Source organism: Callithrix jacchus, chromosome 4 (assembly GCF_049354715.1).
Source record: "Callithrix jacchus isolate 240 chromosome 4, calJac240_pri, whole genome shotgun sequence".
NCBI classification, from domain to species: Eukaryota; Metazoa; Chordata; class Mammalia; order Primates; family Cebidae; genus Callithrix; species Callithrix jacchus.
The window spans coordinates 53,372,757-53,400,494 of record NC_133505.1 but is presented as its reverse complement, the minus strand read 5'-3'; the positions used below and the strand labels follow the sequence as shown (position 1 = coordinate 53,400,494).

Sequence of the window (27,738 nt, the reverse complement as noted above, 5' to 3'; positions counted from 1 at the left end):
TCCTCCCACCTCAGCCTCCTGAGTATCTGGGACTACAGGCATGCACCACCATGCCTGGAGACAGGGTTTCACCATGTTGGCTGGGCTACTCTCAAATTCTTGGACTTAAGCGGTCCACCCACCTCAGCCTCCCAAAGTGCTGGGATTATAGGCATGAACCATTGTGCCCTCCCCTCATCTGTATCTTTTAATTGTAGTCCATGATTGTGTGATATTTGATGTATTAATCACATGGTTGGTTATCGGGTAACTTCTCCTATTTGTTTTCTGCTTATTTTCTCTATTATTGTTTATCTTTTTCTCTTGTCTGTCTTCCTTTGGGTTGTGTGCTTTTTTAAAAAACTTCTTTTAATTTATATATTGATTTCTTTATAATATCTTTTCAATTCCTTTTTTTCAGTAGTCATGGTAAGGAATTACAATGTACATCCTTTAAATGTTCAGTGTACTTGGGAGTATTATACTACTTAACTCACATAAAATGTAAGACTCTTGTATATATATATAGGTCCATGTCCTTTATGCTATAATTATCATGCATACATCTAAATATATATTATAAGCTACAATACCATAATTTTTGCCTTAAATAATCTAGTGTGTTTTAATGAAACTAGAAGAAAAGATAGAGCTTCACTTGATCTTAGCCAAAAGCCTGAGAAGCGATTTAAAAAATAGAGCTTACTATTTGCTATTCCCATTGTTCTTTATTTCTCTTTCAATATTAGTTTTCTTGTATCATTTTTCTTTTCTGTTCTGCTAAATTTTGTTTAACATTTGTTGTAGTGTAAGTTAGCTAGTGATGGTTATCTCAGCTTTGATACTTCTGAAAACATCTTTTTCTTCATTCTTGGATAATATTTCACTAGATACAGAATTCTGTGTCAAAAGTTTTACTTTTCAGTATTTTAATGATGTCATTCCACTGTTTTCTCTATTGTTTTTAATCATAAGTCAGTCCATTTCTATTATGGTTTCCCTGTACCTAATAATGGTTTTCTCTGTATACTTGCAGAATTGTATTTTCGCTTTTGATGTTCAGCACTTTGATCATGATAGTCATAGACATGGTTTTCTTTGCATTTATCCTGCTGAAAATTCACTGAGATTTTTGAATCTTGAATCTCTTGAATCAAAGACAGTGTATGTCTTTAACCAAATTGGGGTACATTTTAGCAGCTTTCTTCAGATTTTTTTCTGCCATATTCCCTCTCCTCCACTTCTGAAACTCCAAGTAAATTCCATAAGTACCTCAGGTGCTTTCTAATTCCTCTTTTAATATTTTCTCTCTCAAATATTATAAATTCAATTTGTATAAATTCTATTGAACTTCATCTTCTATACATTTCTCTCTCTCAGCTCTAATCTACTATGACACCCATCTAGTAATATTTTATTTCTCATTTTATTTTATACTTCTAGAATTTCTATTTGATTTTTTAATAGTTTCCACTTATCTATCATTATTTTTATTTATCCATTTGTTACAAGTGTATTTTGTGTTTCTGAGCATGGTTAGAATTGCTGTTTTAAAATTCTTGGTTGCAAAATTCCTTGGTCTCTATTAAATATAAATCACACTTTCTTGAGTTTTTGCTTAAGTTTGAATTATATAGTGAACATTGTGAATAATACATCGTAGGCATTTTGGGATTCTGTTATATTGCTATGAATATATTGTTATTATGGTGGTGGTAGTAGTGGTGTTGGTGTAGTGTTCAGCTGGGAAGTTACTTTTCTAGACTCACCTGTAAACTTTGAACTCCTCTTCAGTGACAGACAGCACCTAGAATGTCTTTTTATTTCTTTTTGCTTTAGTGGGATTTCATGCCTTTCATTCCATACAACAAGAACTTAGGGGTTAGTAAAAGATTTGAGGAAAGCCATACACGATGGCACTTGTTATTTCAGCTACTCGGGAGGCTGAGATAGGAAAATCACTTTAGCCTAGGAATTTGAGACTAGCCTGGGCATAGTAACATCCGCCCCCAAAAAAAAGGTTTGGGTAAAATTTGTACACTGAATTTGGGGCTCCCCCTCTTTCTGTTCTGTCTCTTTGGGTATTTCCTTTCTCTCTCCGCACCTACTGTGGTTGCCCAGACTCTGGCATCTCATTTATCAAGGATCTAAGATTATATTTTAGCCACTCCTCTACCCGCTGAATCCTGCCCTTAGGCTAAAACTTACAAGACAGGAAATCCACCCACTGACATTCCCTTCTAAAAGTAGATACTACCTTTTCCAGTTTCAGTCTGGTTTTGATCAGTCTTCAGTACTTTCATATGCTCGTTTTTTTTTTAATCTATTCAAAGCATATAAGAATTTCAGCTATTGTACTCTCCAGCTCATTCAGTAGCTAAAACTATGGTAACAAAATGTTACCTAAAAAACCTCTTCAGTTAATTTGATTCACAAAGTATATGAGAAAGAGTTGTAATTAACCTAGTGATATGTATACATAAATTAATTTTTTATAAGGTTTTAGAAATTCTTGACATTTTTCTCTGTATATTTAAACATTTCTCTCCTGATCTTGTTGAAAACTATTAAATTGGAGTTACTTTACAACAAAAGTTTCCCTGAGGAAAGTATTACCCCGTCTATGTCTGTATTCTCTTGAATTTGAAATTAGTGACATCAGAATTCATAATGTTCCACTTTAGAAGCTTTAATTATTTTTCTGTTCATTCATAAACTTCTTTCTGTATTCAGACGTTTGCTGTATTTTGAGTTTTACTTGCTGGAAGCTTCATCTGTGATGGTATAATGTTTCAAGTCATCCTGCATAAAATAGTAAAAGCACTACACTGACTATGTGTATTACAAGCCAAGAGATTTGATGTATAGTTATATCTGTAATACTGTTGTAGCCTTAGACATGTCCCTTGTTTTCACTCTCTTCCATCTATAAAATTGGTTAGGAGTTGGAAACATTTGGAATAGGCCATTATTATGTCTCTTCCAGAGATAATAACATATGAATCCTTGAATTTAGTGAACCTCTATTATTTTTTCCTTAAATAACTTTTCTGGTTTTAATTAAAGAAAACCTCTTTTAGTCATCTATAAAGAAAACCCATCAGGCTAACAGCAGACCTTATAGGATAGAAAATAATGGGATAGCATTTTCAAAGTACTAAAAGAAGAAAAATCTGTCAGCCAAGAATTTTGTATATAGTAAGATTAAGCTTCATAAATGAAGGAGAAATAGCTTTTCCTGGACATGCAAACACTGAGGGACTTCATCACACTAGTCTGACCTCACACAAAATGTTCAAGGAAGTCCTAAACATGGAAACAAAAGGTTAATATTCATCATCATACAAAGACACAAAAGTATAAAATTCACAGGTCTTATAAAATATCACACAAAGGAGGAAGAGGCAGGAATCAAATGGCAATTTGGCAGAATTCCATTAAACCACAAAAAGTAAAAGAAGCAACGAACTTATCTAACAACTAGACAATAATACAATGTGACAGGAGCAAAACCTCACATATCAATATTAACCTTGACATAAATGGATTTAATGTTCCACTTAAAAAATGTAGATTAACGGAATGGATAGGAAAGAAACCCATGATTTACCTTTATGTTGCTTACAAGAAACTCACTGTATCTGTAAAGACACATATGGACTGAAAGTGAAAGGGAAGAAAAAGATACTTCATACAGATAGAAAGCAAAAGTGGGCAGCAGTAGTTGTACTTAGATAACAAAGACTTTATATCAAAAATAGGAAAAAAGACAAAGAAGGTCATTGCATAATAATAAGGGAATCAATTCAGCAAGAGTCTATAACACTTATAAGTATATATGTACCCAACACTGGAAGGCTCAGATTCATGAAATAAATATTATTAGACCTAAACAAATATTACTAGACCTAAAGAGATAAACAGAAATACAATAATAATGGGCAACTTCTACATCCAACTGACAGCTTTAGTCAAATGATTGAGACAGAAAGTCAACAAAGATATATTGGACTTAAATTGGGCTTTAGACCAAAGGGACTTCAACAATCATTTACAGAATATTCTACACTTACAGAATATGCATTCTTATTAGCATATCGAACATTTGCCAAGATAGATATCACATGTTAGGCCACAAAACAAGTCTTAACAGATTTTTAAAATCAAGTATCTTCTCAGACCACAGTGGAAGAAAACTGTAACCACTAACAAGAGGAACTTCAGAAAGCATACAGATACATGAAAATTAATCAACATGCTCTGGAATGATTGTGGGATTAATGAAGAAATAAAGACAGAAGTTAAAATATTTTTTGAAACAAATGAAAATGGAAATACAGCACACCAAAATCTGTGGTATACAGCAAAAGCAGTGCTTAAGGGAAGTGTGTGGCATTAAATGCCTATATAACAAAAAAAGCAGAAAGATCCCAAAGTAATGACCTATCATTCTGTCTCAAGGAATTAGAAAAGCAAGAAAATGCCAAACTCAAAATTTCAGAAGAACAGAAATAACAAAGATCTGAGCCAAGCTGAATTAAAAAAAAAAAAAATTACAAAAGATCAAGAAAATTAAAGTTCTTCAAAAAGATAAACAAAATTGGTAAATTGCTAGCTAGACTAACCAGGAAGAGAGAAGATTCAAATAAACAAAACCAGAAATGAAAAAGGAGATATTACAACTGATACCACAAACATACAAAAGATTGTCAGAGACTATTATGAACAGTTATACACTCACAAACTAGAAAATCTGGAAGAAATTGATAAATTCCTAGAAATATACAACCTCCCAAGATTGAACCCAGAAGAAATACAAATCCTGAATAGACCAACAACAAGTAGCAAGATTGTATCAGTAATTTAAAAATCTCCTAACAACAACAACAAAAAAAAGCTCAGGAATAGATGGATTCAAAGCCAGATGTGTACAAAGAACTAATACCAGTCCTCCTAAACCTGCCCCAAAAAATTGAAGAGTCGGAAATTCTCCATAAGTAGTTCTACAAAGTCATTACCATCCTGATACCAAAACCAGGCAAGGACACAACAAAAACAGGAAACCATAGACCAGTATCCCTGATGAATACAGACACCAAAATCTTCAACAAAATATTAACAAACCAAATCTAATAGCATATCAAAAAGATAATTACCATGATCAAGTGAGTTTTATACCAGGGTTGCAAGGATGGTTCAACATACACAAATCAATATATGCAATACATTACATAAACAGAATGAAGGACAAAAATTATGATTATCTCAATAGGTATAGAAAAAGCATTTGATAAAATTCAGCATCCCTGCATTATAAAAATTCTGAACAAACTAGGCATAAAAGGAATATACCTCACAAAAATAAAGGCTATATACTACAAACCCACAGCCACCATCATACTGAAGGGGAAAAGTTGAAAGCGTTCCCTCAAAGAACTGTAACAAGACAATGATGCCCACTTTAACCACTCCTATCAACATAGTACTGGAGGTCCTACTGTAAAGCAGGAGAAAGAAATAAAAGTTATCCATATTGGAAAAGAGGAAGTAAAATTATCCCTGTTCACTGAAGATATGATCTTATATCTAGAAAAACCTAAAGATTCCACCAAAACCTCTCAGATTTGATAAGTGAATTCAAAGTTTGAATATGCAAAATTATTGTACAAAAATCAGTAGTATTTTTTACCAGTAATCTAGGTAAGAAAGAAATCAAGATGGCAATCCCATTTAAAATACTACAAAGAAAATAACAAAATATTTAGTAATATTTAACCAGTGAAGTGAAAGATCTCTACAAAGAAAACTATCAACCAGCAATGACAGTAATTATAGAGGATACTGACAAATGGAAAACCATCCCGTGCTTATGAATCAGAAGAGTTAATATCATCAAAATGATTATGCTGGCATTGCACAGATCCAGTGCAATCTCTGTCAAAATACCAACCCCATATTTTACAGAATTAGAAAAAAAAAATCCTAAAATGTATATGGAATGAAAAAAGTGTCCAAATAGGCAAAGCAGTCTTAAGCAAAAACAACAAAGCTGAAGGCATTACATTTCCTGACTTCAGGTTGTCCTATGAGGCCATAGTAGCAAAACAGCATGGTACTGATATAAAAATAGACATAATAGATCAATGGAAGAGAGTAGGTAACCCAGAAATAAAACCATATGTTTACAGCCAACTAGTCTTTGCCTAAATTAACAGGAACATACACTGGGCAAAGGATACCCTCTTTAGTAAATGGAGCTGGAAAAGTTGGATCAGCATATGCAGAAGAATGAAACTGGACCCCTATCTCTCACCATAAAAAATCAACTCAGGATGGAATAAAGACTTAAAGGTAAGATCTGAAACTGTAAAAAATACTCAAACCTGGGGAAAACTCTTCTGGATATTGGTCTAGGTGAAGAATTCATGACTAAGACCACAAAATTACAGGTTAAAAAGAAAAATAAGGCAATGACACTTAACTAAAAAGCTTCTGCATGACAAAAGAAAGAAGATAGTGACAGGAGGCTGAGGCAGGAGAATTGTTTGAACCCAGGAGGCAGAGGTTGCAGTGAGCTGAGATTACACCACAGCACTCCAGCCTGGGCTATAGAGTGAGACTTCATCTCCAAGAAAAATAATGAGCAGAGAACCTGCAGAATGGGAGAAAACATTTGTAAATTATGCATTCAACAGTGGACTGATAGCCAGAATTTACAAGAAACTCAAACAGCTAAACAACAACAACAAAAAGAAAACCAAGTAATATTAAAAACTAGTCAAAGGACATGAATAGGCATTTTTTAAAATAAAGCATACCAATGGCCAACAGGCATATAAAGAAATGCTCAACATCATTTATTGTCAGAGAAATGCAAATTAAAACCACAATGAGATATCACTGTACACCAATCAGAATGGCTATTATTTAAAAAAATAAATAACATGGGTGAGAATATGGAGAAAAGGGAACTCATGTACAGTGTTGTTGGGAATGTAAATTAGTACAACTTCTACAGAAAACAGTATGATACTCTTTTTTTGAGATGGTGTCTGGTTCTGTCATCGAGGTTGGAGTGCAGTGGCGTGATCTAAGCTTACTGCAACCTCCATGTCCCGGGTTCAAGCGATTCTTTTGCCTCAGCCTCCCGAGTAGCTGGGATTATAGGCAGGCACCACCACACCCAGCTAATTTTTTTATATTTTTAGTAGACACGGGGTTTCACTATGTTGGCCAGGGTGGTCTTTAACTCCTGACCTCTAGTCATCCACCCACCTCTGCCTCCCCAAGTGCTGGGATTATGGACATGAGCCACCACACCTGGCCAGTATGGCTATTTCTTAACTAAAAATAAAGCTATCATTCAATCCAGTAATCTCATTACTGGGTATCTAGTCAAAGGAAAAGAAATCATTACATCAAAAAGATACCTCCACCCATATGTTTATTTGCAGCCTTATTCACTTTAGCAGAGATGCAGTCAACCTATCTAGAAAAACCTGATGAACAGGTGAGGAAAATGTGGCATGTATACACAATGGAATAATATTCAGAAATGGAAAAGAATGGACCAGTTGCATTGGCTCACGCCTGTAATCCCAGCACTTTGGAAGGCCAAGGGAACTGGATCACTTGAGGTCAGAAATTTGATACCACCCTGGCTAACATGTAAAACCCTGTCTCTAATAGAAAAATTAGCCAGGTGTGGTGGATGTGCCTGTAGTCCCAGCTGTTTGGGTGGCTTAGGCATGAGAATCACTTGAACCTCGCTAACAGAAATTGCAGTGAATCAAGATCGCACCACTGTAATCCAGCCTGGGGGACAAAGGACCACTCTGTCCCGAAAAAAGAAAAAGGAATGAAATCATATGTTTTTACAGCAACATGGATGGAACTAGAGGCAATTATCGTACGTGAAACATCTCAAAGTCAAGTATTGCACATTCTTTTAAGTGAGAGCTAAATAATGATTACACATAGAGGTAAAATGTGGAATGATAGACAATGGAATTTGGAAGGTTGAGAGTAGGAAGGGGTAGATGATGAGAAATTACTTAATGGGTAACTACGTTACTCAGGAAATGGATATCCTAAAAGCCCTAACTTTACCACTATGTAATCTATGTAACATAATCCCACCTGTACTGCACACATTTATACAAATTTTTTTTAAAAAGCTTTCTCTAGTTATATAAGAACTATGTTTTAACAATTACCATCTCAGACTTTTAAATGAGAAAATTACATATGTTGTATACTATATCTTTTGGCCAATGAATGGCTCACCTTCATGTGAAAAAAAATTCTGCATAAGTATGAAATTTTGGGGAAGCTATGTGTATAACAGTAAGGAGAAAGATAATACTTCCTTGACCAGATTATATCAACTTTTGTGATCTGAAAAATGTTAGTAATACTAGTACTATCCTTTCAGTTGCCCTAGTCTGAGATAAGTGTTAATTCTCTGTAAGACTTAAGATTTCACATTTAGCAAAAAGATCTAGTTTACCATTATAGATGTGAAAAGAATAAGACATAATTGTATGAGATTCTAGATCCTTTTTAAACATTGACTCTAGTAAGGGGAAGGCTGAGAAAGGATAGGACACTTACCCTGCCAAGAACTTTTAACTTGGAAGGAAAAGACTCAGTACAGGTGCTTAACGTTTGTGAGAGATCCAGGGGCAAACTAAGTTTCAGTATAACTTCCTGCACTGCAGGTTAAACTGCTAGAGATTCTGTTGCATGTAAACCAGCAAAGAAGAGGAGAGAAATAAGAGTCAAATCCAGAAAATATATAGAACTCCATATGCTATTTCAGCTTCTAATACCCAGTATCAGTTTCTAGTTGAAGAGATTAAAAATACAAAAATGGAAGGATTCGAGAATATAGTGAGAATGCAGCCAAGAGGAAGAGGACCTGATATATGGAGAACTTTTCCAAACAGCTAATAATTTTCTTAAAGAAATAGAGTTTAGTTCCCAGAGAGATTTCTGCAAACACTTTATAAACAAGACTGGATATTTTGTCAAATATTTGGGTTTCATTTTTGAAAATTTAAAGAATAGCCTAAAATGTGGGCCTAATCAGGATGCTAAAGATGAATTGATGTATGATACTCTTCACATGTGTTTATAGCAGATACAAGATTATTAATAACAAACATGTACCTCTTATGTTAATTCTTAAGAAACAATTTTGAAGAATATTATGCTAGAATCACTGCTATATTAAAAATTCTAAACTTGGGAAACATTTTAAATTTGAATAGATTAGCACCTTGGTAAAGGACTAGATGTTGACAGATGAAGGGAATGTGAAGATACTTGTTGAGGTGGAAAAAAAAACTGGGATTATAATATCTAAAGGCTTGCTTCCGAGCAAGTACAAAAGTGCACCCAGTAGTTTCATTATGCTAATGTTAGCAGTTGCTGAATTATGGCAGATGCACCTGAAATTGGCAAAATGGAAACTCTAATGACATTTTTCACAAAATTCAATATTTTTATTTTACTATAAGTTAATGTTACCTTTTTGGCAAAAAAATCGCATGATTCAACCAGACTGGCTTATGTGTCTCCATATCTTAGAAATGGCAGTCACAAGGTTTTCCTAACTTATGCTTCTATCTTAGTCCATTTGGGCTGCTATGACAAAATCCTGTAAACTGGATGGCTTATTAACAGTAGGAATGTATTTCACACAGTTCTGGAGGCTGGGAAGTCCAAGATCCAGACACTGACAAATTCAGTGTTTCATGAAGGCTCAATTCCTGGTTCATAGGCAGTCATCTGTTCACTCAAACCTCACATGGCAAAAGGGGTGAGTGGTCTTTCTGTGATCTCTTTTATAAAGCGACTAATTCCAATCATGAGGACTCCACCCTCATGGTTCAATAAATTCCCAGAGGCTTCTTATCCTAACACCATCCCTTTGTGGTCTCGGATTTCAACGTACAAATTTTAGGGGAACACAAGATTTACCATAGTAAACCTCCTACTTCAGTGTTAATAAATCCTATTTAATTTCCATGGTAGAAGTTCTGAGAGATTTTGACCAACATATTCCATATCAAAAGCAAATTATTTGGGAAGGTAAAGTAAAAGTATCATCACTATTGACCATACAGAAAGCAAATGAAAAATAAACCAATTTGTGAAGATAAAAGAGTGAATTTAGGAGATGCCATGAGGAACACAAGGAAGGACTTCTGTGGGATACTCACAGCTCTCTATATCTCTCTGTATTTCCACCCGAGTTTCACTGGAAGACTTAGTTTATATTCCAAATCCAACTAAATATTTGCATGCATTCTCACAAGTGTATAGAATGCTTCAACCTAGTTCACAAGTATCTGTTACACTCGCAGGTGAACAAATGAGTCTGTATTAGTCATATTCATATTATAGAGTAGAGTGGACTCAAAGAAGAGTCTTTACCCTCATCTGGGGACCCAATAATGGCATTTATTCAAGGTATCTGGTAATTGCATTTATTCTAATATTTTCCAACTGAAGAAAAAAATTGAAATGATAATTGAGAAAGCATTCAAAGAAGCCTTGTGCATTTTCATATTGGGGCCAAAGTAAGACTTAAGAGAATTTAATCTGTGTTATTATGGGCATGGCAAATATATTATTTTGAGTATTGTTGGAATGAAGCTGAGAAGGGCACCCTGGAGTAAATTTGTATTAAACTTGTTTCAAATCTTTTTAAAATAACAAAAATAATCAAGACCTGTTTTGTTTTACATTTTAAGTATTATTTGAGGTTCACCTTAGATAATTAGCAAATACTCTTGAGGGAATTTTTAAAGTATTATACTAGTTTATAATAGGAAAGGTATGCACATGATATAGAAGGTGTATTTTAAAACTATAGAAGAACATACAATGAAAAGTAATTTTTCCTCTAACCCCTGTCCTCTGACCACCCATTTACCCTCCAAAAGATAAGGACTGTTATTGTTTTTGGTTACCCTTGTGGAAATGTTCTGTCCTTACATTAGTGTATAATAGCCCTTTTTTGAACAAATGGTAATATAGTGCCTCCTGGTCAGATACCTTGCATGTCATTTCACATAATGTCTTAGAGATAGCTCCATAGGTGTATATAGGGAACTGCTTCATTCTTTTCAGTGGTTGCTGTGGTTTCTGTTTCTTTGAATGGATGTATCATAATTTATATAACCAGTCCCTCATTTGTGAACATTTAGTACTATAAATATCCTTATGTATATTTATTGTTTTGTACCTGTGCAATATATCAGTAGGATAAATTCTTACAGATGAAATTGCTGAGTCAGAGGTTGTTCCTTTTCATTTTGATAAGATTTTGCCAAATTGCTATCCATAAAGGTTACTATCCATAGAGCTGTATTGCCTACAAAGAATTATGAGAGTAAAAATGATAATTATCAGAAAAACTATAGTAATTATCAGAAAAACCAATATTAATTATTATGTGACTACAAATGACCTGTAGACCCCAGTCATAGTAATATGCAAGTTGATTATTTAATGTTGATGACCTGGTATTTGCTACCTACTATACTTTGAAGTAAATGAGCTTACCACTTCAAAAACATAGAGGTCCTATTTTTAACACTTAATTTAAATAACCTAATACCATTAATAGCTAACATTACCCAGGAGGCTGAGGCAGGAGGATCACTTGAGCCCAGCAGTTCACGACCAGCCTGGGCATCATAGCAAGACTCTGTCTCTAAAGAAATTAATCTTTTTGGCCAGTCACAGTGTCTCATGCCTGTAATCCCAGAACTTTGGGAAGCCTAGGCGGGCGGATCACAAAGTCAGGAGATTGAGACCATCCTGGCCAACGTGGTGAAATCCCGTCTCTACTAAAAGTACAAAATTAGCTGGGTGTGGTGGCACATGTCTGTAATCCCAGCTACTTGGGAGGCTGAGGCACGAGAATCACTTGAACCCAGGAGGTGGAGGTTGCAGTGAGCTGAGATTGCGCCATTGGACTCCAGCACGCCATTTCACTCCAGCCTGGCGACAGAGCAAGACTCCGTTTTTAACATGGAGGGAAAATTAAAATTAATCTTTTTATTATTATTATTAGTTACATGTGGTGGCACGTGCATTTAGTCTCAGCTACTTGGGAAGCTGAGGCCAGAGGATCACTTGAGCCCAGGAGTTTGAGGCTTCAGGGAGCTGTGATCTCACCACTGCACTCCAGCCTAAGTGACAAAATGAAACATCATCTCTTTATAAAAAATAAAACAATTTCCTAGCATGTGTCAGGCGTTGTTCTAAGTGGTTTATGTATTTCAACTTAATTTTCACAAAGTCCTACTAGCATTTATAATTGTTTTCCCAATTTACAGGTGAGAAAACCAAGGCCTGAGATATTATGTATCTTGGCAGAGCCTAGTACCTTATAGGGCTAGACTCTAGCCCTATAAGTTATTTTGAAAAATCATGCTAAATACATGTATACACAAATTATGCATATACATATGTATACATATATATACACAAATAAATTGTACTTTAGGTTCTGGGGTACATGTGTAGAACATACAGGATGGTTGCATAGGTACATACATGGCAGTGTGGTTTGCTGCCTCCATCCCCTCATCACCTATATCTGGCATTTCTCCCCATGTTATTCCTCCCCAACATCCCAAACCCTGGCTGTCCCTCCCCTAGTTCCCCCCACCACAGACCCTAGTGTGTGATGCTCCCCTTCCTGTGTCCATGTGTTCTTATTGTTCAACACCCACCTATGAGTGAGAACATGCGGTGTTTGATTTTCTGTTCATGTGTCAGTTTGCTGAGAATGATGGTTTCCAGATTCATCCATGTCCCTACAAAGGATACGAACTCATCGCTTTTTAATGGCTGCATAGTATTCCATGGTGTATATGTACCACATTTTCCTTGTCCAGTCTATCATTGATGGGCATTTGGGTTGGTTCCAGGTCTTTGCTATTTTAAACAGTGCCACAATTAACATACATGCACTTAAGTTGGTATTCACACTCTCATTTCGAATAATCCTTCTCTTTGTTGTATTTTTTTGTGCTTGCAAACCTGCCTTTTACAGATGAGGCGAATTAAAACAAAGTTTTTGGTTTGTTTTGTTTTGTCCTGAGATACCTAGAAAATTAGAAACCAAGTTGAAATGGTGTTTTATGACAATCCCAGGTATGATAAATAAATGTATAGCAATTTTACATTTTTCATTTTAAGTTGATGACCCTCAAGTTGTTTCAGAAAGGTGTCCAAGAAGCTCCTAAGAAACATTTATAATAATGTTAAAGTGTTTTTTTTAGGAAAAAACAGTAACTTCCTGTGGTTCTTTCAGTAAGCTCTTATGACACTTTTTATCTGCAGGCAAGTGGCTGTATTCTCCTGTGTCTTGACATGCAGGCTTAGGTGAAATATTGTGGGCATAAAAATTGCATTTGGTAGGTCTGCGAGGAAGGGGTCATGTAAAAGTCATCTTTGATTTGTTAATGGAATTTTTTTTTTTTAGATGTAGTATATGGCAATAGTGATGTGCATCCTAAGGGAAAAAAATGGTCTCTTTTATAAAGGTTTATTTTCATATTTATAAACTGTAGTTCTGTTGTGTGTTTTTGATTTAGTAACAATTTATGTGTTTTTCTGTCACAGAGCACTGCAGCCTGTGGTGTTGAGGCTCACGGCAATGCCATCCAGCCCTGCCACATCAGAGAGGCCATTCGACGCTACAGCCACAAGATTGGCCCACTTTCCCCATTCACAGTACGTAATAACAGAGTTATAAAAAGTTATATTTATAATATGAAAGAATTTTGATTTTCAAGTGGTCAAATGAAGAAGCAATGGAATTGTTGAAAGCAATTTGTGGTGACTGTAATTTTGTTGTATAAAAGTGGCATAATTCTCTTGGGAAGTAAAAGTCATTTTCATCTCTTTGGAAGGACACTTTTTTCTCTACAAAATATTTTTTTCTTTCAATTACAAATTAAGTTTTTTTGTTGTTGTTGAGGCTTATAGTTTTTATTTTTCAAAGCTACGGTTTATAAAATGCTATTCTCATATTATATGTAGCCAAATATTGCTAGAAGCACTTTATATTTTAAAATTGGTTAGATTAGCATTACCACTTCTATCAGATATCCTTCTCCTAAATATACTTTTAGTTGGAAGAAGAAGAGATGTTTCTTTACCAGCTTTGAACTAGGCTGAAATGCGGACAGCCTTTTACATCTTCAAATGATTTGAAAACTTATAATCAGGGTTTTGTGTTGTTTTAATGGGGAATTAAAGACCTGATATTTCAACAGCCTAAAGAAAATGTGTGCAGGTGTGTGTGTTTTAATTAAATGCTCATTTTGTGGCCCTTTAAAAAAAATCCTTATTTGTGTTAAGTTTCTTCAAGTCCTACTCTGTTTATAAGGAACTAGTTCAACAGAAAGTAAAGTTTGATATATATAACTGAATAGTCAGATTTACTTTTTTGATATTGTGTTTTAACCTGCTAATGAAAATGCATAATATTATACATAAACAAATGAGTAAATAAATAAAAAGTATTAACATAGTATATGTTTTTACCTAAAAGTGGATTTTACTTTTCATAAAAGCCATGATTTTGTCTATATTATCTTTTTTCCTTATGTTAGAGAATGCTTTCTTTTCATTCTTTGTTTTTATTAGTTGTTGTTAATTCTGTAGATAGATTCTCTGCATAAGAGCAAGAACATGCTTTATAAATACATCAGAAGCTCTGTAATGGTGATACTTTTCACTTTTAATATTTAAAGTTTATCTTGTAGAAGAACATGATTTTAATATTGCTGATTAAAGCAATATGTCCCTTTGCACGAATGTTATTAGAGCCTTATAATTTAAAAGAAACAGTTAAATCAAGTTTCTTTTACATCATGGGTGAAGCTGTTTTAAATGATAGGCAAAGGGAAGATGAATATGAAAAATTATGAATGAGAAAAATGAGAGATAATTGGAAGAATTTAAAACCAACTGAATTTGAAAAAAAAAACAACTTATAATGAAAGATTGAAAATATCAAATCCATAGTTGCCAATCAAATAATGACTAAAGGTTGAGACAATGGAAGAGAAAGGAAGAAAAAAGAGACAGTGCTTGATAATAATCTAGAAGCAATTAAAAATAGCAAAGAGAAACATGATTTTTGAGAAGTAACCTAAAATGGTAACTAAAAGTAATAAATAAAATTACATAAAGGAAAATGTATGCAGTACAAGGAGAAAACCTCCTAATCATGAAGTCTGCATTATTTCCTCAAAAAGAAGTAGTAGCTGCTTCACTCTTCAAATTTTTTGTTTCTAAAATAGACTGATCACTTGAGAGCCATCTTGATTAATGACATTATTTACATACATGTGTGTATGTACATCTTTTCCCCACATCCAACCTGGGACTTAATGTATTACTGCTTTTACAATCTAAGACTGTAGTATTAGTATATGATCAAAAATGTATTTTAAGCTAGGTTCAGCTATTGCCTATGCTAATTTTTATTCAGTAAACATAAAGAATGGGCTTTTTTTAAACTGATGACACAATTTTCAAATGCTTAATTTAAATACATCTGGAAAATAAAACAAGCCATGACCTAGAAGTTTCCATTAGCCACTAGTAGAGCAATCAAACAAAATCAACGTAGATGGTAACAAACTCGACCCCAAGGGGCACCCAAGGTGTTATTCCTCCTCAGAAGGGGACCCCCACTTGGAAAGGTCTGCTCCATTATCTACAGCTGTGAGAATTTGCCCAAACTACAAGAGTGAATATGCCTGCACTTTTTTTTTTTTTTTGAGACAGAGTCTTGCTCTGTTGCCAGGCTGGAGTGCAGTAGTGCAATCTCAGCTTGCTGCAACTTCCACCTCCCAGGTTCAAGCAATTTTCCCTGACTCAGCCTCCCGAGTAGCTACAATTACAGGCGCCTGCCACCATACCCAGCTAATTTTTGTAATTTTTAGTAGAGATGGGGTTTCGCCATGTTAGCCAGGCTGCTCTTAACCTCCTGACCTCAGGTGATCCGCCCGTCTCAGCCTCCCAAAGTGCTAGGATTACAGTTATGAGCCACTGTGCGTGGTGTGCCTATGCTATTTTATATCATGAATAGCATGACCGGGGTGTCACAGTTTCATGGTATATATTATAATACATAAGTCTACCTTTAGAGTTAAAAATTCTCTTTAAAATGGGATGGATTTGTAGACTTTGTTGTATCAATAACATGGCCATCCTGTATTGGCTCCTACAAACCTCCAGCTGCTAAAAAAATAAAAAAAGTAGTTCATGTTACAAACTTACTATGGTTAGGGATGCTGATGTTCAGTTCCCTAAGGTCCACTCTGAGGAACTGACATGGTACTTAGTATTTTAAGCTGCACTGGGGACACGTTGTCACCTAGGCTTTGAGCTGCAGCTCCTAACAGGAGACAAGACATGTGGGCTGCCTCTGTAGTAATCATAAATCGACACCTATCTTTTCATACAGAAAGGCTGAACTGACTTGCCTCCAATGTAAAATGTCCTTTGTAAATTAAAATGCCAATGAACAATTAGTTTATATTTATGAAGCACAGAGATTTTGTCTTCATAGCATGTCATTCTGAATCTAGAGTGTTTGGTATGTATTTAAATGTAACATCTAATTTAGAATACCCATAACAATGTGTATATATCCAGTTTCCAATAATTTGATATTGTTAATAGTTTACATGAAAACATAATTCAAAGAGCATATTTAAAAATCTGCTTTTGTGAGCCATCTTTCTGTCTACTATATGATTTCTGAAATAATTTTATACCAAATTACAAGATTAATTTCAGGCATATAATTCATTATATAAAGAATTGTAAGTGAATTTTTCGCCTTAGGAATTGTTTAAAATGATAGAAGAAAGGAATACTTAAAGCCATGTTAGCTGGAGAAGAGAGAAAAGAGTACAAACAATGGTTTGAATTGTAGTAGTTCCTGGGGTAGGGAATATACAGGGAAAATGGCATAAACATCAGTCACCTGCCACATACCTGTGAACACCACATTCACAAGTGCTATGGAGACACTCGCCATCCATCCCCTCAGCAGTTAACAACAGTACTCTCTTTGGCATAGTAGTTATCATTGGTGATTTGTTTCTTTTCTGTATTCTCATTTATTCTCAATCCTATATGGAAGATAAGAGAAGGTATCATACCTTCTTAAGTAATTTTCCCAAGTTAAGCTATTAATTAGATTAAATTAAATTAAACCAGAGCTAAGATTCAGGCCTTCCAACCTCTACCTTCAAACTCTTTCTCCTGAAATACACACTTTTGCAGCTGTCCCCACCCTACCTCAGTTTCTGTATACACACTCTAAAGAACCTTTAGAGAAACTAATTTTACTTTTTGTCTTCTTGTTTATTTTTCTTAAGTTATTCTAAACATCACTTCAGATTCTCTGATGTGCAGTATTCTAGAGTGCTTTTGCAACCTAGAACGTCCTAAGTGATTTTGATGCTTGCCATCTTATATTGTTTTTATTCATAGTAGTTCATAATATGTGCAGTTATATTGTGTGGTGATTAAGAATTTTGGTCCTGGAGCTAAATGGCCAGGATCCAGATACCACCTCTGCCACCTACAAGCTGAGTAGCCTCACACAGTTTTCTTCACTTCTTTATGGCTATTTCCCCATCTCTAAAGTGAGGATATTAGATTATACTTCATGATAGGATTTAAGAAGAACTGTGAACTTAATTAACTTGTAATGAGTGCTTAATAAATTATGTTAGTAATATTGGAAGTCATAGTAACTATGGTATATTTTTTAAGAGAGAGAAATAACACAAAGTAAGTGGAAACCATTCCACTCAACTACACTCAAATGAGCATGCCCATGCACACACATATGTACACACAGAGGCTATGTGGCCTTACTCTGTAAGCCCAGAAAAAACTAAAAATTTAAATAATAATGTGTTTTTTATTATGGACTAATAGTTTATACCATTAAAATTTGAATACCATTTAAAAATTATTGTTCCTAAAAATGTTCATTTTTAATTTTTGGATTAATAATGGTTAAAGAACATTATTTTTTTTTTAATCACTAAACATCATAAATAAGTCTTAGCAACTGAGTGTACATAGTTACCACCCAATTTTTTGCATACCAGCTCTCTGCAACAGAAATCTAAAGAACAAAAAAAATGGGTGACCTCATTTATAAAGTATCTTCAATTTTAGTGTTTGTGACTTGACATATTTGTGTAAGTTATTGAAAAGGTTTTTAGAAATTGATGAATATATCAAAGTTAATACATTTTTAAATTACTGGGTTTATTTTTCTCAACTTTTAAAGTTTCTTCAGCTTACTGATTATGAAAGAAATGCTAATATGTTAGAAAATTATGAAGATATAGAAAAGTAAAGCAAATAATAAAACTTACATCCTAGAGATAACTGCTGTTAATATATCACTACCTTTTCATTCTGCCGTTTTTCTTTGTATATACATATTAATAATTTAGCAAAATTGAGATTTTTCTGATATTGCTACTTAACATTTAATAGTATATTATGTAGTCTTTCAAACATGATTTTAAAAGCTTCATAGTATACTTTATACATCTAACTGTACCTTTATTCACTTAACCATTCCATTTTGTTCTTTATTTAGGTTATAAATAGCAATAGTGGATATTTTTGTATGTAAATATTTATCCATCTATCTGGTTGTTTCCTTATGATAGATTACTAGAAGTGAAATTCCTGGATCAAGGATCTATCCTTTTAAAATTCCTGATAATCTTGCCAAAATAATTCTTAAAAAACATGAATGAATTCATAATTGTATAAGTGGTATATGAGAGCATATACTCAAATCAGCATTGAATATTATCAGTTTTATTTTTGTCATTTTCCAGGCAAAAATAAGGTAGCAGTTATAGCAACTAATATTTATTGAGCACTCATGCATCATGCACTGCCCTGTACTAACTCACACAAGCCTCACAACTACCTTAACAAGTAGAAACTACTGTTATTTTATGGCTGAGAAAACTAACAGACTGTAACTAGCCTTCCCAAGTTCACATACAGCTAATGAGTCATAGCATATTTTTGTTTTAATTTGTATTTGATAACTAATTATATTGACCATTTTTATATATTTACTAATAATTTATATTTCTTTGAGTTTTGATCATGTCTTTGCAATTTTTTATAGGACATTAGATTTACTTGTATGAATCTACTGTATTCTTAATTATTTTATTCAACTATAATTCTACATTTTTATCTAATATATGGTATGAGAGCTTCTTTAATACAAGAACTAAATATCAAAATATGACACTCAATTAAATGAATATTCTGTTCCTATTTATTAGGATTGTTTTATTTATTTTCTATTAAATTACTTCAAGTGTATCTTGGGTCTTTCTGTCTTCTATATTTTCCAAAATTATTGGTAATATTTTGTATATACTATCTGGATATATAAAGTATACAATATTTAGGAAGGGCATCATGGTCTAAAAATAGGTGTAACAAAGATTTAAATGAATTGTCCCATCAGAAAATTCATTGGCATTTGTTTGAAGAGCATTTTTTCCACAACCTAAAACTTAAAATGCTTTTGAATGGTAATGATTTTAACAAAAACATTCTTAGAATTTACTTGTTCAGGTTTAGAAGTAAAAAGCATTTAAAATTTTTATGATTAGAGCATTTGTTTTTTAGTCTCAGAGAAAATTCTCCATGGGGTAGTCTAGTGTTCTCTTATGTCACAGGGAAGGTGGTCAGACATGTTTTATCTAGATCCGCACTATTTACAAACAGTAGGTGGTACCCATGGTTACCTACTCTGAAGCTCAAGCCTAGCTCACAATGGGTAGTGCTATAAATTGCTGATATAAACCCAAGTCTGTAATTTTGAAAGCCAGAGAAGGGAAACTGTGTTCACTGAGTGTGATGACATAATTTCATCTGTAATGCCTAAATCTATTTTGTTTTCTCCTGATATTCACAGTAGAAAAATGTTAACCCTCTGAACTTGCATGTTATCAGGTAATTTTCTGTTGAACTAGAATAGTGAGACCATAAAATTGCTTATTTAAGCATGGTCATTAACCTGAATAATACCTTAAGTGCATCTGTAGAAACAAGTCTCGTTAGTCTTTATACTCAGCTGCCTTAAATTGAGACAGAATCATAGCATTTTAAAGCTGGGGAGGACTTGAGCTAACCAGTTAGTCTAGACCTCCGAGAAGCTTTGTGATGTACTTAAAGACACTTTGCAAGTGCATGACAGAACTAACCCAGCCTTCTGATTCTCAGATACTGTGGCCATCTATTTGGATGTAAATTTATTAGAGGGTGCTGGAGATGTTTTCATATCATTAGTTTAGGGATGTTCATAATGGACTAATAGGAATCAAAAACATGAAAAAGTTTTAAAGAATTCCTCACATGAAATTTTTAAAAACAAAAGTGGCATGGCAGATTGTTTTGAATCTTTTGATCTAGAATTTCATATTTGCAAATATTTATGTCATGAGCGCATTAGATTTGTCGCATCTTATGTTCAACCTGGAAAACTGAATGTCACAAAATATTAGAATAATTTTCAAATATAAATGCCAGGTAGAAATTGGGTGAAATTAAATTACATGTATTTTTACTGGAAGTGAAAATTTTCTTAATAAATTTTTTGAGAGTACTAAATCTGTTATTACAGATTAGAGCCCAAAGACATGTTTAAAACTATAGACCACTGATCCTAAAGGAAGAAAATTAACATGTAGCATATTTATCATATAAGAATAATCTGAAAGTGTTTCCTAGAAAAATATGAAACATTTAATTACTTTGAATTTTAATCACCAGAGCCTTTTCTATGTACAGCAGCTAAATACTCTGTGGCTCCCTAGTACCATAGGCTTCAATAAATTCTTATTAATCCTACCCATTAAACTTTCCCTTTGCAGGTTGGCCTGTATTCTTAACCCTTTAAATGGTTTTATTCTAAAAATACAGCATTTCCTAAACTAAATTCTGTAGAAGACAAGTATTCCAAGAAATATTGTCTGTATTTGTATAAGAAAGATCTACTCTTAAAATTTTAATTCAGTAAGTATAGGTGTATTTTAAGTCAAAGTTATGGATCACAGTTGGAATATTATATCCATTAATGTTCATTTTATTTTTGTGTATTTTTTAGTTGTACAGCATTGAAGAGAGTTTGATTCAAAATACAGTCATTTTTAATAATTTTCTACATAGGCCTGCAATAGTCTTGGTGCAAAAGAAATAGTAAAAATTATTTGTTTGAAAATTGTTTCACTAACAATATCTGGCACATGCTTATATTTCTAAACTGGAAAGTGTTTAGAGGGAATCAATATATGGGTTGCTTATCCAGCATAATTCTTCATGGTTTTCTGGCAAATATTTTTTAATGAATCTTAAGACACTATAAGCTACTCAAAGGTGTCTTGAAGAAAATCTCTGTCATCTGAGGACTCTTCTCTGACAAATATTTATTAAAGTTTAAGGGTTAAAGTTAATTTGCTTTGTCTATTGAATTCATATTTGGTGAACTTCATTTTCTACTATTGTAAATATAACATTATGATTCTACATTGCCAAATGGAGTTGGTATGATCATGTTTATAAAATTCTTTAGTTAAATTTTTTTTTTCCTAAATTGGCAGACAGATGTGGGGAGAAGGAAAGAGAGATTTTATCTCATTTAAACTCTGCAGCAATATCTTACCTTGGAGCAGCCAGTACATTTGTTTTTAAGAAATTATTTAGTTCTAGTTTGAAAAATCCTGGTATTCTTAACAACTAATGTTTGTCTCTGTGGTATACAGTGACTATTCAAACGCATTTTGCTTTTTCCTGCTTTTACTTTGTATCATTAGTAAATACCTCAAATTTAGAGTATATTTGGGCTGCTTTAAATATCAAAAACAAAACAAACCTAAATTCTAAGATACAACTTCCCAATCAATAAAACAATTATAAGAGGTTCAAATATAAAACAGTAAATGGCATAACCTTTATTTTGAGTAGCACAAAAACTGTGATAGACATTCAAACCAAACATCTATGAAGACCCCAGAATATTCCAAAGAATTCTAGAATTTTCAGGAACATAGTCTGAAAAGCCTATCCGTCTTTGCTAATGGGCATAAAGTCGCAATAAAAGATGACAGTCTTAATCATCTCTCTGTATTTTCTCCAAGTTTATGTCTTTCAAAGTCTTTTTAAATTGGAAGTACTTCAATATAAATTAATCTCTCTTTGCTATAAAAGGTATACTATATCTTGAGGTATAGAGGAAGAATTTAATCATGCGTACAAGGAAAGGGGTAATTTATACCAGAGAGAAACCTTTTCAGTGGAATATTCCAAAATAGGACTAAATCTCGAGTTTAAATGTTGTTATAGTTTCTGGGTCTTTGCAGTCTTCTGGAGGAATGATTAAATTGAATGAAGAAAATCTTTGGAGTGACTCTGAAGGGGAAAATATGTCTTTAAAAAAATTACAGGATTCTTTTAACTCATAAATTCATGAAAGCAGCACAAGGATCCGCCAGGAGGAACTAAACTGAGTTGAGTTATTTCTAAATTTAAAAATTGTGCTCTACAAATGGCAAGAAACTTCTTTTAAGTCTATGAAGAAACAAGAAGATTGTAAATACTCAGACGACTCTTTCAGTACATTAAGTTGCTCATGTTGACCTAGCAAAAATACAATTTATATTTTTTAATATTTTATATACAAATTAGGTGAATATTAGAAAATAATATATCAGTTTTATTTAAATAGATGATTTATTTACTATTGCCAGAAACATCTAACATTCATAAGTGTGTTTTGTTTAAGTGAAACGTTTGTATACTCTTTTATTGATAGTGTGACCAAAAAAAATCCCCTCCAAATACCTGTGATGAGATCCTGTTGAACTATAGGTGATTTACTTTTTGGTGATTTCTTAAATAGTGTTACATAACCTTAGTCAACAAATACAATCATTGAAATGTCATTTAATTTATTGATGTATGCAAAGCTATTCCTGGAACATAATAAGTGGATTGTTTTAATTGGGAAACTTGCAACTTTCAAAAATGAAACTGATACCTTACTCTTAGTGTGCCCAACATGTATTTAAGATTATATGCAAGTTAGGTAAAATGTGCAGGAAAAAAATAATTATACTTTGTTTTCCTGACCAGTGTTTTAATTATGATTTTATTTAAGCCAAATCCCCTAGGCTATGTAGGCACAGATCAAATATCCCACCCCCACATACTGCCTCTGCATGACTCTAGGCTGCGAGAAGAGAAAATTCATAGCCATATGTCAGTCAGATGTTAATTCTTTCCCTGGCACCTGGATAGGTTCTCCCACCTGATTAGAGTGCACTCGCAGTTCTGGGCATATGCCCAATATGTGGAGTATGCTCTCCAGATTGGGAAATATTTTGTCTGATTATTTGGCAGAGGTCATGAGGACAGAGCCCAGTGTCAGGTGCTGAGTTTGCCCAGGTGCATTCAAGGTGACAGTTGGGCCGCTGTGCCTCTGGAGGAAATAGCAGGGAGGGAGTATTTGAGTTGACTTTCTGGCTCCAGAAGTTCACAGCCTGGCCTACAGATTCCTGTCAATCCAATTCAAACACTTGTGCAGAGTTTACAGTTTCCAGTAGAGACGTTAGAGACTATTTCTGGCACCAATCATATTCTGAATTTCCAATCCAACCCAAAAACCCATACCTGTATTCAAGACTAATTAGGTAAGATCCCTAGAAGTGAATGAGTTATAGTTGACAACATTTCTCATCCAAGCAGGGTTTTGGTGTTAAAAATAGAAAGAGGAAGAACGTGGTTTTTACATTGTGCTTTTCTCTGAAGCCACTGTCTAAAGAAGATAGTATTAGGGGTTGATCTTCATGTTGGTGACCTAACTTTGCCTTAATTTTTGATGGCAAGCAATGTCTATCGCTCATACAACTAGCTCACAAATGGTTAAAATAAAAAGTTAATAAGGAGGCAAGGCAAGACTATGTACTGCTATGAGTCAATCTGTCACCTACCACTGCTAGAAAAACAACCCAAAGTACATGCCTTCCTGATGGAATGAAAGCACACTTCGCATACAAAGGACAGCACTTGATTTTTGAGTATGGACTAGAATTCGTATCTGTACAACTGAACTACATGTGAAAAGACCAATAGTAACATCTATATGTGTCCTGAGATCCCTATAGCTCTGATATCTGCATTTATTCAATAAGCGTGTGCCAAACTTCGTGTTAGATATATGTTGGGAGGGAGGTATGGTGTATGGAGATAAGTAACCAGTTATTCAAATATAGCAAAGGAGGTGAATAAAGAAGCAGTGTGATGTGATTGATGTCATAACTAAAAGATGGACAGTACCTCAGATACAGTGAAAGGAGGGCACAATCTGCCTGAGGAGGTAAAGGAAAACTTTTAGGGTCTTTAATATTTGATTTTATAAGACAGAGGTGAAGGGAATGAGTAGTGATTTTGAAAAGATAATACAGGGAGACAGGAGCAAGAATAAAATTAAAAATAAAAAAGATACATGAAAGTAGCACAAGTGTTCAGGCAAAGATGAAGACCTGGATCTGGAGTACGTTGAGGTGAGATGAAGCATCAAAGATAGAGTGATGCCACTTTGCGAAGGACTTTTAATTGCAAGCCAGTTTACCCAGACTTTATGATACAGGCCATCAGTTATCAAACAGTGCTGCCAAAACACTTGATAGATTTTTCACAAATAATAGTGTTTTCTCTAGTTATATAAATTCTTGTCTCTTAAATATATTGGGGTTCTCCTATTCTGTTTGGAAAATTTCTTATTCCTTTTCTGTCTTTTTTTCTTTTTCTTTCTTTCTTTTTTTTTTTTTCTTAAAAAAAAAAAAAACACAAAGTCCCACACTATCACACAGGCTGGGATGCAGTGGTGCAGTAATAGCTCACTGCAGCCTCCACCTCCAGGGCTCCAGTGATCCTCGTACTTCAGCCTCATGAGCAGCTATACACCACCATGCCTGGCTAATTTTTTTTTTAACATTTTGGGTAGATGGGGTCTCATTCTGTTGCCCAGACTAGTCTCTAATTCCTAGCCTCAAGCGACCCTCCTGCCTTAGCCTCCCAAAGTGCTAGGATTACAGATGTTAGCCACTGTACCAAGTGGAAAATTTCATTTTAAACAACTGATAGAGTCATCAAGGAGCTATTTCAGATTTTTAAAGCCAAGTATTTATATGAACAACTCTATTGTAGAAAAGTAAGTGATTGTGGGCCGGGCACAGTGGCTCACGCCTGTAATCCCAGCACTTTGGGAGGCTGAGGTGGGCAGATCACGAGGTCAGGAGATCGAGACCATCTGGCTAATACCGTGAAACCCTGTCTCTGCTAAAAATACAAAAAATTATCCTGGTGTGGTGGCACATAACTGTAGTCCCAGCTACTCTGGAGGCTGAGGCAGGAGAATCACTTGAACCCTGGAAGCGGAGGCTGTACTGAGCCAAGATTGCAACACTGCACTCCCGCCTGGGTGACAGAACAAGACTCCGTCTCAAAAAAAAAAAGAAAAAGAAGTTATTGTCTTGAGAAGAGACTGGTGTGAGGAGATATAATAGGCAAAGAAACAACTTAGATGGTCACTGCAATATTGCAAGCAAGAAGGTAAAAGAGCCTCTTCTGAGGCAATCGCATTGAGACCAGAGAAGACAAAATATATTCAAGATATATTTGGCATATAGAATAAGTAGGAAAAGACCCTGAGTGAGAGAAGAACAAAAAATAGCAAGTTTATAATCTGGCTGAAAGCATAGAACAGACAATTAGAAATGTTCTCAAGACCAAATTCAGTGCTCAGATACTTAACAAAGAACTTGCATTAAATTTAAAGATTCACCGGGGAGACTAATTTCAGGGGGATTTCCTGGTTGAAGATGGGAGTAGCTTAAAGCAGAAATCAACTAAACCTAAAAAAAAAAATTGTAGCTTTCTGTTTGTACTTCTGGGAGTATTTATATATATAAGACCAGAAAGTCCCACATATTATGCTGTTTAGATCAACAAATTGACATTCTAAGCCATTAATGAATTTGGTCATGCATTCTTAAAAGATGACTAATCTAACCAGGTTTTGAATTTTTTCATCATTAAAGCCATGCCGCAGTAGCTATGTGTAAGATCCAAACCATTATTTTCCTAAACTTCGATTAGCAGCTTTTATCTCTGTGTGAACCCATTATCTCTATCATTGCTGTTCCATGCCCCATCAAAAAGAAACCATAAGGAAAGTAATGAGAGCGGCACTAACGTACACACAAGATTTTATAGGATTTATGAAATGACGAGTTAGCACTTCTACTATTTAACAGAAATCCAGTCTTACTGATTGTAGTGATGATTCTAAATGGAGACTCGCTATATAGTTGATAATTACCCATACAGTCATTCTACCACTGCAAGCACTTCCAGTCTGTAAGAAGTTCAGGCTCAATTTCAGACTTTTTTGCCCTTCCCTGCTAAGTGTCCCTCCTTCAGATTTATGAAAGAAAATATTTCTTTCTGTGAAAGGTTTTTGTACACCCGCATCTGGAAGTGTTTATTTCAGTGGCATGTAAGCTATCTGTGGATTTAGTTAGCACCAGACCCCCTTTTGTGTACTTCTGCCTTAAAAATTTTATAAATGATCTTATTGAATTTGTGCCAGTGTGCACATGGTTTGGCTGATTGCAGCATATATCCTTTACCTGCCAGTCACCTTTGATTTATGTTCCTTCTGCTAAGCTTTTGCCTTCCAAAAATGGTGCCACTGAACTGTCCTCTAAATCATCTTATTGGTTAAATTACTCCAAGATGAGCTGGTATGTTTTTGGTTGCCTACAGTCAGATGAATTTATATTTTTATGCCCTTACCCACTTCCAGTAAAGCCACTTATAGAGGAGGATTGGACAAGTTATATCATCGATCTCTTTATTCCAAATGAATACCATCTGAAACACTGTGCCAAGACTAAAGTGATAAAGAAGTGTTGTTTGGCATCTACTTACAAGTCCTTCCTTTGCAAATAAGTCTGTGCCTTAAACTGAATCTGATGTGGGGGCTTTTTGACTCTCAGAAAAGGGGAAATAAAGTTACTGAAACAAAATATGTAAACTTTGTCAGAAAGATAGGGATTTTGCAGACTTTCCAAAACTTTACTACCTTGTTAGTTTCATGATGTTCTGGAGAAAAGCAGGTGGCTTGGGCAGTTACTTAAAATGTTGGCTATTTGTGGGAGTGGTTTCAAGGGGTGTCATATTTCTAAAGAGAGATCTTAAAAAGTTAACTCCCAAGAGCTTTTGACAAGATGATGCATCATTTTGAACTAATTTTCTAGAGATACATTTGGGTCATTGAAGATACCATTTAACTTAATGTCGCAGGTTACTAGCTGTATCACTATATTACCACCAGTGAATTTGCTAATGAGGAAGCCAGTATTGTGCTAATAGAGCATGGTATTACGGATGTAAATTTTAAAGTGGGTTTTAAGTACTCAAATATCTCACTTAAGCAAGCTTTGCAAAGAACTGGGTTTTTTTTCTGTAATATAGGATGATAGAGGAGTATTTTTAAATTTCCATGATTGTACTTGAAATGGTGTGGAAGTATTTAAAATACTTGGATTACACAGCTCTCAATATCATAGTTCACAAACTATT

At 34.3% G+C, this 27,738-nt stretch overlaps 1 protein-coding gene across 20 annotated transcripts in view; it reads left to right on the top strand.

Annotated features, from left to right (window-relative positions):
• Positions 1-27,738, top strand: part of SUPT3H (SPT3 homolog, SAGA and STAGA complex component) — a 554,097-nt gene that overhangs the window by 406,031 nt on the left and 120,328 nt on the right. For 19 of the 20 annotated variants that reach the window (XR_004741815.3, XR_013534243.1, XR_013534241.1 and 16 more), the window contains one exon: positions 13,627-13,737. Coding sequence is in view for 17 of the 20 variants with exons in the window: in XM_008994522.5 (XP_008992770.1) it covers positions 13,627-13,737 (111 nt within the window). In the remaining 3 variants the exon portion in view is untranslated. Of the gene's footprint in view, positions 1-9,686; positions 10,727-13,626; positions 13,738-27,738 lie in introns of those variants that run through there. The other variant, XM_035295825.3, reaches the window with a different exon arrangement.